The following is a 12,491-nucleotide window of genomic DNA, read 5'->3' on the forward strand; positions in this document are numbered from 1 at the left end:
TGCACTCAGCAACTTCTTATATCCCAAATGCTGACCTTTGTCTCCAGGGTCGTTTGCCAGGGCAGATCTGAGCTTCCTGTTATTTCCATCCATACCCAGTAAATGTTGTCGGTGCATAAAAAACTCTTTAACCCTTTTCTTATTTGTATGTTTCATTCATTCCAGCAACCTTTTTTCTGTCTCAGCCCAGCCTAGGCACCTGAGATTCCCCCTTTTCAGCAAATTCTTATAATATTTCAAAGTTACGCCCCAGATAGGGCCTTACCCCTTTCCGTGGGTGTTTTCCTCCCTCTGCCATACAGAACAATGATTCATAGATAGATTCCAAGATCATTGTGATCTTGTGTGACCTCCTGTATAACACAGGCCAGAGAATGTCCCCCAGATAATTCCTTCTGATCTACAGCAAAACTTTTAAAAATCCAGTCTTGATTAAAAATGGCCAGTGATAGAGAATCCACTGTGACCTTTGGTAAATGATTACACTTGTTAACACTGGTTAGTTACAGTCACTGTTAAAAACTCATACCATGAAACACTCATTAAGAAAGAAAAACAAACAGAATCCTTTATAGTCGTGTAGCGGGGCGGCCTGGCTCCCAGGCGCCCCAGGAAGCGACGAGCCAGAACAGCCGCCAGAGTGGGCGGAGCCACCGCGGCCTGTCCCCGCCCCCCGGAAGTCAAGGGACGGGACAGGAAGTATAAAGGCCAAGCCACAGCGCTCAGTAGCTGGCCGGCAGCGGGAGAGGACAGACGCTGGTGCCCGAGCTCCCGCGGACCTGAGTCTGCCAAGAGCCCGGTATCCTGAGGAGGACTGGCCGAGCCTGCCGAGAGCCCGGTATCCTGAGGAGGACTGGCCGAGCCTGCCGAGAGCCCGGTATCCAGAAGAGCGGTCTGAGCTTCCCCCCGCCGAGGGCCCAGAGGGAGCGACAAACCTACCTGCTGCTCAGGGCCCGGAGGAGCCCATGATCTGCGACCCAGCAGACGAAACTCAGGAGGAACAGGTACCCAAGGAGGAGGAGATGGGAAGTGGCCCGGGGATAGCAGACCCCGAACCCATGTCAATGTGTTGCGGTCAGGATCCCCACTGACTGCGCGGCAGACGGACTGCTGCGGATAGGGCCCCGGGCTGGAACACAGTGGAGTGGGTGGGCCTGTGTTCCCCCCTGCCACCCCGCGCTAGGTGGCAGTCTCTCCTCCTCCTCCTTGTCCAAGGGGCCTGGGCCTCTGACAGACTATTTGTTTGCTGCCCTGCCCTGCCCTAGGACCTGGGCTAACCCAAACTGACCCAGCCCCTGCTACAAGGCCTGGGCCGCTGATTGACTATTGGTTTGCTGCACTGCCCTGATCCAGGGCCGGGGCTGTTAATTGCGTGCTCACTCCCTGCCTAAGGGCCTGAGCTCTGAGCTGCCAATTGTGTGCTCAGCCCCTGCCTAAGGGCCTGAGCCCTGAACTGTCAATTGTATGCTCAATCCGTGCCCGAAGGTCTGGGCCCTAACTGTTATTAGCTTTGTAGCGGGGCGGCCTGGCTCCCAGGCGCCCCAGGAAGAGACGAGCCCCACCCCGGAACTACTACAAGTCCCTCTGAATTTGAAACCAGTTGATCTTGAGCAGTGGTTCTCAAACTTTCGTAGTGGTGACCCCTTTCACACAGCAAGCCTCTGAGTGTGACTCCCTTATAAATGAAAAACACTTTTTAATATATTTAATACCATTATAAATTCTGGAGGAAAAGCAGGGGATATAAGAAGTTGCTGAGTGCAAAGCAGGATTTGGGGTGGAGGCTGATAGCTTGCAACCCCCCATGTAATAACTTCATGACCCCCTGAGGGGTCCCGATGCCCAGTTTGAGAACCCTGATCTTGATTTTCTCAGTGTAAGGGGGGTTCTCCAAAATATTTTGATAATTCCTGTGGCTCTTCTCTGACCCCTCTCCAGTTTATCAACGTCTTTCTTGAACCATGCACACAAGAACTGGACAATGGGTCACCCTGCATAGGAGAGCAGTGCATTGGTCAGTCTTTTGGTGACTCTTTAGCTAACCAGAGGGGAGAAGGAGGAAGTCCATTCATATGTAGGTGCATAAGATGATCTCTGTGTTACTCAGTTGCACAACTGTAAGAAAAAATCTAAACAGGCTAGGAGTAGGGCTGGTGTCCCTTCCCGAGGGGCTGTGATGGCCCCATCCCACTATCCAAAAGGCACTAATGCCCCCATATTCTCCCCTTGACTCAGGGATAATCTGTGCCTGTGTTTTCTTTAGCAGGGGTCCTTTCATATTTTTTCTAAATCACGCCATTACACTCCCTCTGGAGAGAGCTTGGAAAAACCCAGCTGTTCATATTAGCTGAACATGAAACTTCAATTTCTTAATTCTTCTTAGTAGCTGGTTGTGCGATCTTAAACACATTCACACAGAACCTCCACCTTCTAGGACACAGGAGTTAGATCATGATCTTAAAAGAGTGATTTTTATTAAACGAAAAGAAAACAGGTCTGGCAGAACATTGCTTGGTTGCTAGGTGTTATAGAGCAACTAAAAAAAGGGTTTAAAACCACAGACCACAGCTTCCCCAGTCAATAGGAAAGAGGAAGGGCTGCTGTTCCCAATTCAAAAGCCCACACTCTGTTTTCATTGGCTCTCCTGGCATCCTGCCAACTCACTTCCTGCTTCCCTAAGCATTCCTGGGACTGGGATAGCATCCCTCTCCTCCTGGGGTCTCTCTCTGATTCACTGTCTATGGTTTTAACCCTTGTAGGCAAGGCAATTAGGGTTAGGTTAAAGAGTTAACACTACTGAGAAAAGATTTTAGCTAGCTGAATGGCTGGAATGTCCAGAGAAATGGTGTCCTCCCACCTCATTCACCACATAAGGTATTATTGAAAAAGTTATAATCTACTGAATAAAGAACAGAAGTACTTGTGGCACCTTAGAGACTAACAAATTTATTTGAGCATAAGCTTTTGTGGGCTACAGCCCACTTCATCGGATGCATAGAATGGAACATATAGTACGGAGATATGTATCCACATACAGAGAACATGAAAGCTTATGCTCAAATAAATTTGTTAGTCTCTAAGGTGCCACAAGTACTCCTGTTCTTTTTGCGGATACAGACTAACATGGCTGCTACTCTGAAATCTACTGACGGTGTTCATCCTATTTGTATGCATGTATCATTCTTATATTTAAAGTTAGGAATATGAAGTATAAACTTGTGTTACTGATGTAGTCATACTAGGTGAGGGTCATTAGTACGTTAGCAACTTGATTGCCCCATTTACCAGAACAATAGGCTGTGGATGGTTTTGTTTTCCTGTACGTCTATGGAATGCCTGTAAGAAGGGGCCGGGGGGCGGCCTGCAAAGACCTCTGTCTGTGTCGCCTGATGCTGGAATCCATCTTGGATGTGGTATTTTGCCACCAGAGACATGGAAAAGGTTTAAACTCAAACAAAGAATTCCCACCTTCTGAAAAAGCTGTATAAGGGAGGGAAACCTAACAAGAAGGCAGCCAGTCATGAAGATGCCCCTGCTTATCACTTAAGATGTCTGCTGGAACTAAGAGAGACTGAACAGGAGGAAGGATTGGACCTGGGTTAGAAGTGACTCTAGTCTTTGAAAGAAGCTTATTGGAACATCTTTGAGGCTGAGATATCACATGTAACAAGTTTCTTAGTGTGTTAAGCTTAGCCTCACATGTTTGTTTTATTTTGCTTAGTAACTTACTTTGTTCTGTGTTATCTCTTATGACCACTTAAATCCTCTCTTTTATACTTAATAAAATCACTTCTGTTTATTAATAAACCCAGTGTAAGTAATTGCTACCTGGGGGGCAAACAGTCTGTGTATATCTCTCCTTACTTCGAGAAAGAGGGCGAACAATATGAACTTAGACTGTATTAAACTTTATGCAGTGTAAGGGAGATCTTTCTGGGGTTCAGGTCCCATTGGGGCTGTACAATTGGGTGCTGAGAAAAGTCCCTATTAACTGAACCTTCCCAGAGCTGAGCTAAACTTAGTATCTGTATTCTGCAGAGGGGTGTGGCCCAGTCTCTGTGTCTGTGCTGGAGGAGGCCTGGAGTGTCTGGCTCAGCAAGACAGAGACAAGGGGTGCCCAGGCTGGGAGAAAAGTTAGGCTCAGTGGTATCTCAGCGCATCAAGTGACAGTCCCAAGCGGGTCCCGACGAGGGAACCCATCACACAGTGTTTAACTTTTATTGGGTTGTTCAGGCATGATCCTTCTGGAATGTGTTTGTGTGAATACTTATTGCCTAGGTATGCTTGTGTTTTTGCCAAGCCAGCCCTGTCCTTGGCAAGTTCATGTATTCGATAGTGATCCTGAAGCAGGCATCTGCTTAGTCACAGGGCTTCCCTTTTGCTTGTAGCCTGAATCTTGCTAAATTTACTTTGTATCAGCAGAGTCTGATTTTATTTCAGGACTTAGACTTTACTCCAGGCCTCTTATAGCAGTGTGTCTCAGGATTTAGTTGGGGATTGGTTCTGCTTTGAGCAGGGGGTTGGATTAGATGACCTCCTGAGGTCCCTTCCAACCCTGATATTCTAGATCTCTGTTTCTCCTACATCCTCCATGTCCATTCACCCCTTCTATCTATCCATCCTGCCTTCCATCCCTCCTGCTCTCCCTACACATATGCAAATCTCCATCCTTCCCTCCCTCCCCACCTATCCCCTCCTTCCCTCCACCCATCCCCTGACTGTGTTACTCATTGCTGTAGTATCTCAGCTCTGTTGGCGCCTTCACCTCCACCATGTTTGCTTGTTAATTTCACTCCCTGTCCTCTAGCTGCCGGCATCAATGGAGGGGTGGCTCCTGCTGGGGTATCCAATAGGGAGCTCAGTTTTCCTAATCTGGGCACCCTCTTTTTATAAGGCGATTCCAACTATTCCTCATTAGCATTTACACACATAGTACACCTTGCGGTTAGGACATGCGGTAGAAAAATCTGACTATTGGATATTTTGTAAGCAAAAACTACTCTTACTGTTAATTTTTACAATATCCCCGATGGGTACATCTTTTCCCATTATCTTGTGGCATAGGGTCATTCTTTGGTCACTTACTGATGTCAAGCATTGCTTAAGCCTATGGCCTAATATGGCTAAGCTAAAATCTTACAGGCCTCAGCCTGTAGGCCTTGCGTTTGAGACCTCCTTATTTAGATACCTAATACCTAATTATCACTTCGACGACTGATCAATCTTATACTTCTATAATGCTACAACTTAACTCTACTGAGCATAGAAAGATTATGTATGGCATAACACATTAATTAATCATAACATCACACAAGAAATGAGCAAAAAACTAAAATCATTGGCTAAACATCTATCCATCCATGCATCTGCAATAGGCAGCCAGCCAGCCATCGCTCTGCAATACCCATCTATCTCTCCACTCACACTAGAGATGGACACTCCCCTCTAAGGCTTCAGCTTGCGCAGAGTTTTCTTGATCCAGCACACGTATTTGGAGAGCCTGGTAAACACACTGGGAGTTGACCCGTCACCAGTGCCATGGGAGACAATGCCAGTAGCCTTCCCATCACAGACAAGGGGGCCCCCGGAGTCACCCTGAAAAGCAAACACCAGGTGCAGGGTTACCGATGACCAAGCAAAGGGCCAGCTGCATTCTGTATCCATGGTCCTGAAATTCAGCTCTGTTTCCCCTTTCCTGGGGACTCACAATCAAGTTGCTCACAGGACGCACCTAGGGCTTCCACCCCAGGGAGCCAGCCAGCCCCATACCTGATTTCTAGGATCTGGCCAGTTCCGGTGTCTGATTTCTAGAATCCATCCCCAATGTCTTTAACCTGCTCAGTTCCCTCCCCTGATTCCGAATCTTGATATCCAGCATCTGGCTGACTCCTGCCCTTGATTTCTGTATTTTCTGCTGATTTCTCAGATCGAATCCTGGGTTCTTTATTCAGCAATTCCCCTCTCTGACTCCTAGGATCCATCTGATTCCCAACCCTGATTTCTGGGATCTATCTCTCACTATTAAGATCCATCCCTGATTTCTAGGATGTGGTTGATTCTTGTCCCTGATTTCTAGAACCTGTTGAACATCAGATGATTTCTGTCCCTGATTTCTGGGATCTAGCCAATTCCCAAATTATTAGGATACATTCCTCATTTGAAAGATCTGCCTGGTTCTTGTTCCTGATTTCTAGCCTCCATTCCTGATTCCTAGGATCTGGCCAATTCTGACTCCTGGTTCTCAGGATCTGCCTGGCTCACCATGGATCCTGATTCTCCCCATTCTGCCGAGCCCTGTCGGTCTCCTGTTCTAGCAGCACCTTGGGGCACCACGTGTCCCTGTCCCACACTCACCAGGAATGATGCCTTCCTCTCCTGGGGGTCCCCCACGCACAGCATCCTGGACGGGACATAGTGCAGATAGGGCCGAGACAGACACATACATTTCCCCATGACCGTCAGTTCCACTTCTTGCAGGGTTGGGGAGGGCTGGGCATTTGTCTTCATACTGGTCTGGCCCCAGCCAGCCACGCTGCACACTGTCCCCTTCTTCACCGTCTCCTGGGACAAGGAGATGGTGCCCACAGTCTGGGTCATCTTGGCCTTATTCCTCAGCTGTGATGCAGGGGAGAGACAGAAGGGAAAGCAAACTCCTGTTTGGGGATCGATCAGTCATGGGGGGATGGGGTTAGATGGGACCGGGTGGGGCATCCCTGTGAGGACTGTGCAAATCTGTGATGCCCACTCGGGGCTTGGTGCTGGGATGGGGGAGATTCCTTCAGCAGTGTGAGGTCACTGGGGGTGAGGTGATGGGATATGGGTGGTACATGCAGCAGTGGGACTTCACTGGGGGAGGGAGTGGCATTATGCCCCATATTATTCATAGTAATATTATGATATTATGGCACAATTATGAAGTATCTTGTGCAAGATAAGGCATGTGAGATATCATTCGAAAGGTTATGATTTACTAAACATGGTTATCATATTTGTATGCATGTATCATTTTTGTATCTGAAGTTAGAAATATTGTCTATGCACCTATTACAAATGCGTTTACACCTGGGGAACACCCATTAGACAGAATGCAATCAGTCTAGATTGCTGGCTGGTAAATTCTTAGAAGAAGCTAATCTCTCACCAGGAAGCCTTCCTAGGCAAGCCTTCCTGGGAACACTGCAAAGAGTCTTTATGTTATGGCTGCAGGATCATGTGATCAAGCCACCTGATACTGGACTCCATGATATGCATCCGAAGAAGTGGGTTGTAGCCCACGAAAGCTTATGCTCTAATAAATTTGTTAGTCTCTAAGGTGCCACAAGTACTCCTGTTCTTTATGATAATATCAGTATTTTTCCACTGTCCAGGGGTGGGAATCACACTGGAAGACAAAGGATTCCCGCCATATGTAAAACCTATTGAACGTAGGGAAGTGACGTAATCATGGTTCTTTCTTCACTGAATCCCCATCCAGGATGTCTGCTGTAAACATCTGAGAAACATAGACTGCATGAGGGCCGAAGGACTGAGCTCAGGCTGGAAGGCTGTGTAGCCTGTGAATGAAACATCTGAAGTTTTAAGCTGCAGGCAAATGCAACTGGTCTTCAAGAATCTCTGCAATCTGCCTAAAACAACATTTAGGGTTGGAATTTGCTACTTGTAACCAGTTTCTTTAGTATATTAAGCTTAGATTGTGTATTTGTCTTATTTGCTAGGTAATCTACTTTGATCTGTTTGCTATACCTTATAATCACCTAAAATCTATCTTTTGTATTTTATAAACTAGTTTTGTTTTGTCTAAAACCTGTGTGTGTGTGGAAATTATAACTTGGGTCCGAAAGCTGTGCATGTCCTGCTCCACATTGAGGGAGGGGGTGGATTTCATGAGCTTACATCAGTGTTCTTCACTGCAAGGCCCTGCAAGCCAGTGGCCGCTCCCATGGACCCAAAGTGTGGCTCCCTGATCTCTGGTGGGCGGGGCTGCCGCTAAGGCACTGGCAGGATCTCTGCCTGCCCCAGCCCCACGCCACTCCCAGAAGCAGCCTGCAGCCCCGCTGGGGGGAGAAGAGGTCCTCATACGCTGCTACTGTCTGCAAGCACCGCCCTCGAGCTCCCATTGGCCGGGAATGGGGAACTGTGGCCAGTGGGAGTTGCGGGGATGATGCTTTGCAGAGAGGGGCATCTGGGTTGCATTGGCCCCTTCTGGAAGTGGCGCTGGGCCGGGGGGCCCTGAAGTAAGTGCTGCCCCCTCCTGGCCCCAGCACCTCATACCCCCTCCTGCACCCCAAACCCATGCCCCAGCACTTAGTCTGTACCCCATACCCCTCCTGGAGCCAGCTCCTCATACTCCATCCTGCACCCCATCCCCCCCCCCGAGCCAGCACCCCATACCCCCTCTTGCACCCCAACACTGTGCCCTAGTCTGGAGTTTCCTCCTGCACCTAAACTTCCTCCAGAGCTTGAACCCTCCCCCTCCTCCACCCCAACCCCACATTGTGAACCCCTCAGCCCCAGCCAAAGCCCACATCCCCTCCTACATCCTAATACACTGCCCCAGCCCTGAGCCCGCTCCTGCACTCCAACCTTCTTGGCTTCAGCTCAAAGCTCCCTCCTGCACCCCAAAGCCCTCAGCCCTGGCCCCACCCTGGAACCCTGCTCCCATACACCATACCCCTGCCCCAGCCCAGGAGGCTGGATCCCCCTTCTGGAGCAGTGAGTGAAGGACTCCCCCTGCTCATCATCTGTGCGGTCTCCAGAGATGCCAGAGAGTGGAGATTTCACTTCTACAAGGACGGAGTCGAGATCGTCCCCAGGGACATGGAGTCTGAGATCAACACCGTGGAGTCTGGCACCGGCTCTATGAATGTCTCTGTGCTCAGCATCCCACAGGCCAGTCCCAACAACACCGGGGAATTCACCTGAGTGAGGGTGGGGGAGCGGGAGGGAGGGGGTGGAGTGAGCTGGGTGGGGCTTTGGTGGTGGCTCTCACATTGAAGGGTTTTTGCTGAAGTGGCCCCCTTCCCATGCAGGGGCTGATCTCAGCATTGGTGTCAAGCTGCAGCTGGATGGGTCCCTACCAGTATCTATGATGGAGGGGGCGTGAGAGCCTGTTGCAGCAGTACAGTGTAAAGGGAGCCCAGGCTGGTGGTCAGGAAGGCTCAGTGGTAACCCAGTTCGAAGTAGGGATGAAAATATCAGTTAGAAAAGTTAAGCAGTTAAATGATTAAAATTATATCGGTTAACCGGTTAACCATTAACCTAAGTCAATGAACGGGCTGGGGTCCTGCTGGAGCTGTGGGGCTGGGGTCCTGCCGGCATGGTCGGAGCTCCTCCAACCCGCCCAGGCCACTGCAGACGGAGTCCCGCCGCCCAGCTCGCCAGGGCTCGGGCCACTCCAGCCCGACCAGCCCGAGGTCCCACCAGCCCACGCGCCCTGCCTGGGGGATCGCTCTGACCCACCATAGCTGGGGGCTGGCCAGGGTCCCACCTGCCTGCGAGGGCTGGGGTCCTGCCTGCTGGCTGGGGTCCCACCCACTGTGGCCAGGACCTCTCCGGCCTGTCATGGCCGGGGCTGCTCAAGCCCAGCCACCCGGCTTGGCCAAAATTGGGGTTGCTGTCCTGCCCACCCGCCTGCCGCAGTCGGGGTCCCACAGCTGGGACTGTGCCGGGGCTGAGGTCTTCTGTCTGGCCCACCCACTGTGGCCTGGGCTTCACCTGCCCAGCAGGGCTGGAGTCCTTCTGGCCAGCCTGCCGAATATGACGAATATGACAGGGGCTGCTAGGGGTTAATGATTAAGGTCTGGTTAACCAGTAAGCCTAATGCTAATGTTAACTGATTAACCAGTTAACCGATTAACCGGTTAACCTTTTACATCCCTAGTTTCAAGCGGCATCCCAGGAGGAACCCATCACAGTGGGCTGATGGGATGGGGTGATACCTGCAGCAGTGTGAGGTCAGTGGGGGTCGGGGTGAGATGGGGGCAGTACCTGCAGCAGCATGATGTCATTTTCAAATGTCTCGTCATTGAATTCAGGGTGGGGGATTCGGCGACGTACCCAAATCTTCTGCCTCCCCAGTTCATCTATTGCAAAGTTGTGGGCCCCCAGCAGCACAGAGATGTTACTGTGAAATACAAGCGGATGCAGGTGCTCAGACAGGACAATACTCTGGATTCAGTCATGGGTCGCTAACTGTGTTAAAGTGGGTATGTGGAGATGCTGCCTGGCACTCAGGTCAATGTTCATTAGCCAGCACTCCAGGGCCTTTCCCCTACTGGGTGAGGGGCAGCTTTGATGTGGCCCAAGGTTAGGAGAGTGGCTGGCTCCTGGACAGGGGATCCTGTATTTCTTACCCCAGGTTGCAGTTACAATGAGCTGCTGTCACCACCACGTTGTCCTGGATCAGGAACCCTCCACACATGCTTCCTCCTTTGCCTCCTCTCTCTATTTTCACAAAGGCCATGTAGGGTCTGGAGTGAGGCCGGGCTTCCTGTCCCCCAATGATCTCCCCTGGCAGAGATACCAAGAGAAGGAGTTAGTTCAGGCCCCCAGCCAGCCAGCTGGTGTACCCGTCTGCTAACTGAGATCAGGGCCTCGATTGTCCTCAGCGTGCACAGACCCCATCGAGATCAGGGCCCGTTGTGCCGAGAGTTGTGCAAAAACCAACTGAGATCAGGCCCCCATCCTGCCCAGGCACTGCAGAGAAACAGAGTGAGAATCCCTGCTCCAGAGAGTTTTCATAGACACAGGACGGATCCTCATCCCCATTTCACACACTGGGAAATCCAGGCACAATGAGGAAAAGCAACTCACTCCAGATAACTGGTGCAGTGTGCAGTAGAATTGGAAAAAGAACCCAGGAGTCCTGGCTCCCAACCCCCTCTGCTCTAACCACACAGTCTGCACAGCTCTACATTTCCTGCCTAGGAGCTGACCGTCCACATCCGCCCTTATTGAGTTTCTGTGCCAACTCCCTTTCAGGGGATTTATTACGGTAGCGTCAACCCCCCCCTCCCCCTCCTCCTTTAGCTCCATGCCCATCTGTTCCCAGACCCCACAGCCCCCCAGCTGGGTCCTGGGCACCAATACCAGGTCTGGGGCACCTCAGCTTTGTCCTGGACACACGCAAACTGATAACTGCCCCCAGACCCCACAGTCTTGAGGCTCGCCAATTGGGCCCTGGGCAAACACTGATAGCCCCCCAGATCCCACAACACTCCTGCTGGGTGCTGGGCACTCACTGATGGAAGCATCTGACTCTGGGGAGGAGCCCGGGTTTGCAGACAGCTCCGATAGCACCAGGCTCTGCTCCCTATTAGGCCGAGTGGCCTATCCCCTCCTGTACTCACCAGCCTGAGCCCCAGGGGGCAAGAAAAAGGCCATGGGGAACAGCAGCAGCAGCAGCATCCTCAGAGGGAGTCTGGGGAAGGAGACGGATGCGTCTGCCTCTAGGGTCACTTATAAGACTGGCCAGGAGAAAAGGAGAGGGAGGGGCTGGGCTCCCCCAAGTGACATTTGGCTCAGAGCAAACCGCAACCTCTGGATCCTGCCAGGGAGGAGTTCACACTTAGGGTAAGGCAGTCACCAGCCACCCTGCAGAGCTAGCAGACAGCAACCCTTGGAATGTGCATATCTGGGGCCTTGCACCCCTTTGGGCTGTGCACATGTGGCCCTGCACACCCTGGCGGCTGAGTAGATATAGGGTCTTGCATCCCTGGGGGGCTGTGCACACCTGGGGCCCTTCAGCCCTTGGGGCTGTGCACATATGACTTTCTGCTCTCCTGGGACTGTTCACATCTGGGGCCCTGCACCCTCGAGCTATTCATACCTGGGGCCCTGCACCCCTGAGGCTGTGCACATCTGGGGCCCTTACCCCTCGGGCTATTCATATCTGGGGCCCTGCACCCCTGAGGCTGTGCACATCTGGGCCCCTTGCCCCTCGGGCTATTCATATCTGGGGCCCTGCACCCCTGAGGCTGTGCACATCTGGGCCCCTTACCCCTCGGGCTATTCATATCTGGGGCCCTGCACCCCTGGAGGCTGTTCACATCTGGGGCCCCTTACCCCTTGGACTATTCATATCTGGGGCCCTGCACCCCTGAGGCTGTGCACATCTGGGGCCCCTTACCCCTGGAGTCTGTGCACATCCGGGCCCCTTGCCCCTCGGGCTATTCATATCTGGGGCCCTGCACCCCTGGAGGCTGTGCACATCTGGGGCCACTATGCCCCCTCCCCTCATCAATTTGAGCCCTGTGAAGCAGGAGTAGGAGCAGCACTGTCATGGCCCAGTTTGGGAGGGGGCATCTGCCTGGGAGGTGGGTTACAGGCCTAGAGGGGCAGCGCAGATGCAAGATAGGAAACTTCAGGGTCATGCACTCCAGGTGTGGGTGGGGGACCTGCTGTCTTAGTGCTTGGACTAAGGATGTAAACATTGCTGTAAAAAGTTAACCAGTTAAACGATTAAAATTATATCGTTTAACTGGTTAACCGTT

General features: G+C 51.5%; 1 protein-coding gene across 2 annotated transcripts; it reads right to left on the minus strand.

The window, feature by feature from the left end:
- Positions 1-2,457: 2,457 nt before the first annotated feature.
- LOC103307095 (mast cell protease 3-like) lies at positions 2,458-11,490 on the minus strand. 2 transcript variants are annotated; one of them, XM_065565412.1, is made up of 5 exons: positions 11,349-11,490; positions 10,353-10,509; positions 9,988-10,123; positions 6,355-6,615; positions 2,458-5,595 (listed from the first exon to the last, which is right to left on the minus strand). In XM_065565412.1, the coding sequence occupies exons 1-5, from the start codon at positions 11,404-11,406 to the stop codon at positions 5,446-5,448; spliced, it is 762 nt and encodes a 253-aa protein (XP_065421484.1). In that variant the 5' UTR covers positions 11,407-11,490; the 3' UTR covers positions 2,458-5,445. The 2 variants fall into 2 exon arrangements, with proteins under 2 accessions (XP_065421484.1, XP_065421485.1); XM_065565413.1 differs by lacking the exon at positions 11,349-11,490 and adding an exon at positions 10,813-10,948.
- Positions 11,491-12,491: the final 1,001 nt, after the last annotated feature.

This window comes from Chrysemys picta, chromosome 13, assembly GCF_011386835.1.
Source record: "Chrysemys picta bellii isolate R12L10 chromosome 13, ASM1138683v2, whole genome shotgun sequence".
Lineage (NCBI taxonomy): Eukaryota > Metazoa > Chordata > Testudines > Emydidae > Chrysemys > Chrysemys picta.

Bases quoted from the DNA above. Each gene is read 5' to 3' on its own strand.
- LOC103307095 (XM_065565412.1), bottom strand. From the start codon at position 11,406: ATGCTGCTGCTGCTGCTGTTCCCCATGGCCTTTTTCTTGCCCCCTGGG. The intron at 10,124-10,352 runs GTAAGAAATACA...TGTATTTCACAG, and splicing joins CATTGTAACTGCAACCTGGG to TAACATCTCTGTGCTGCTGG. The intron at 6,616-9,987 runs GTACTGCCCCCA...CCTGCATCACAG, and splicing joins ATGACATCATGCTGCTGCAG to CTGAGGAATAAGGCCAAGAT.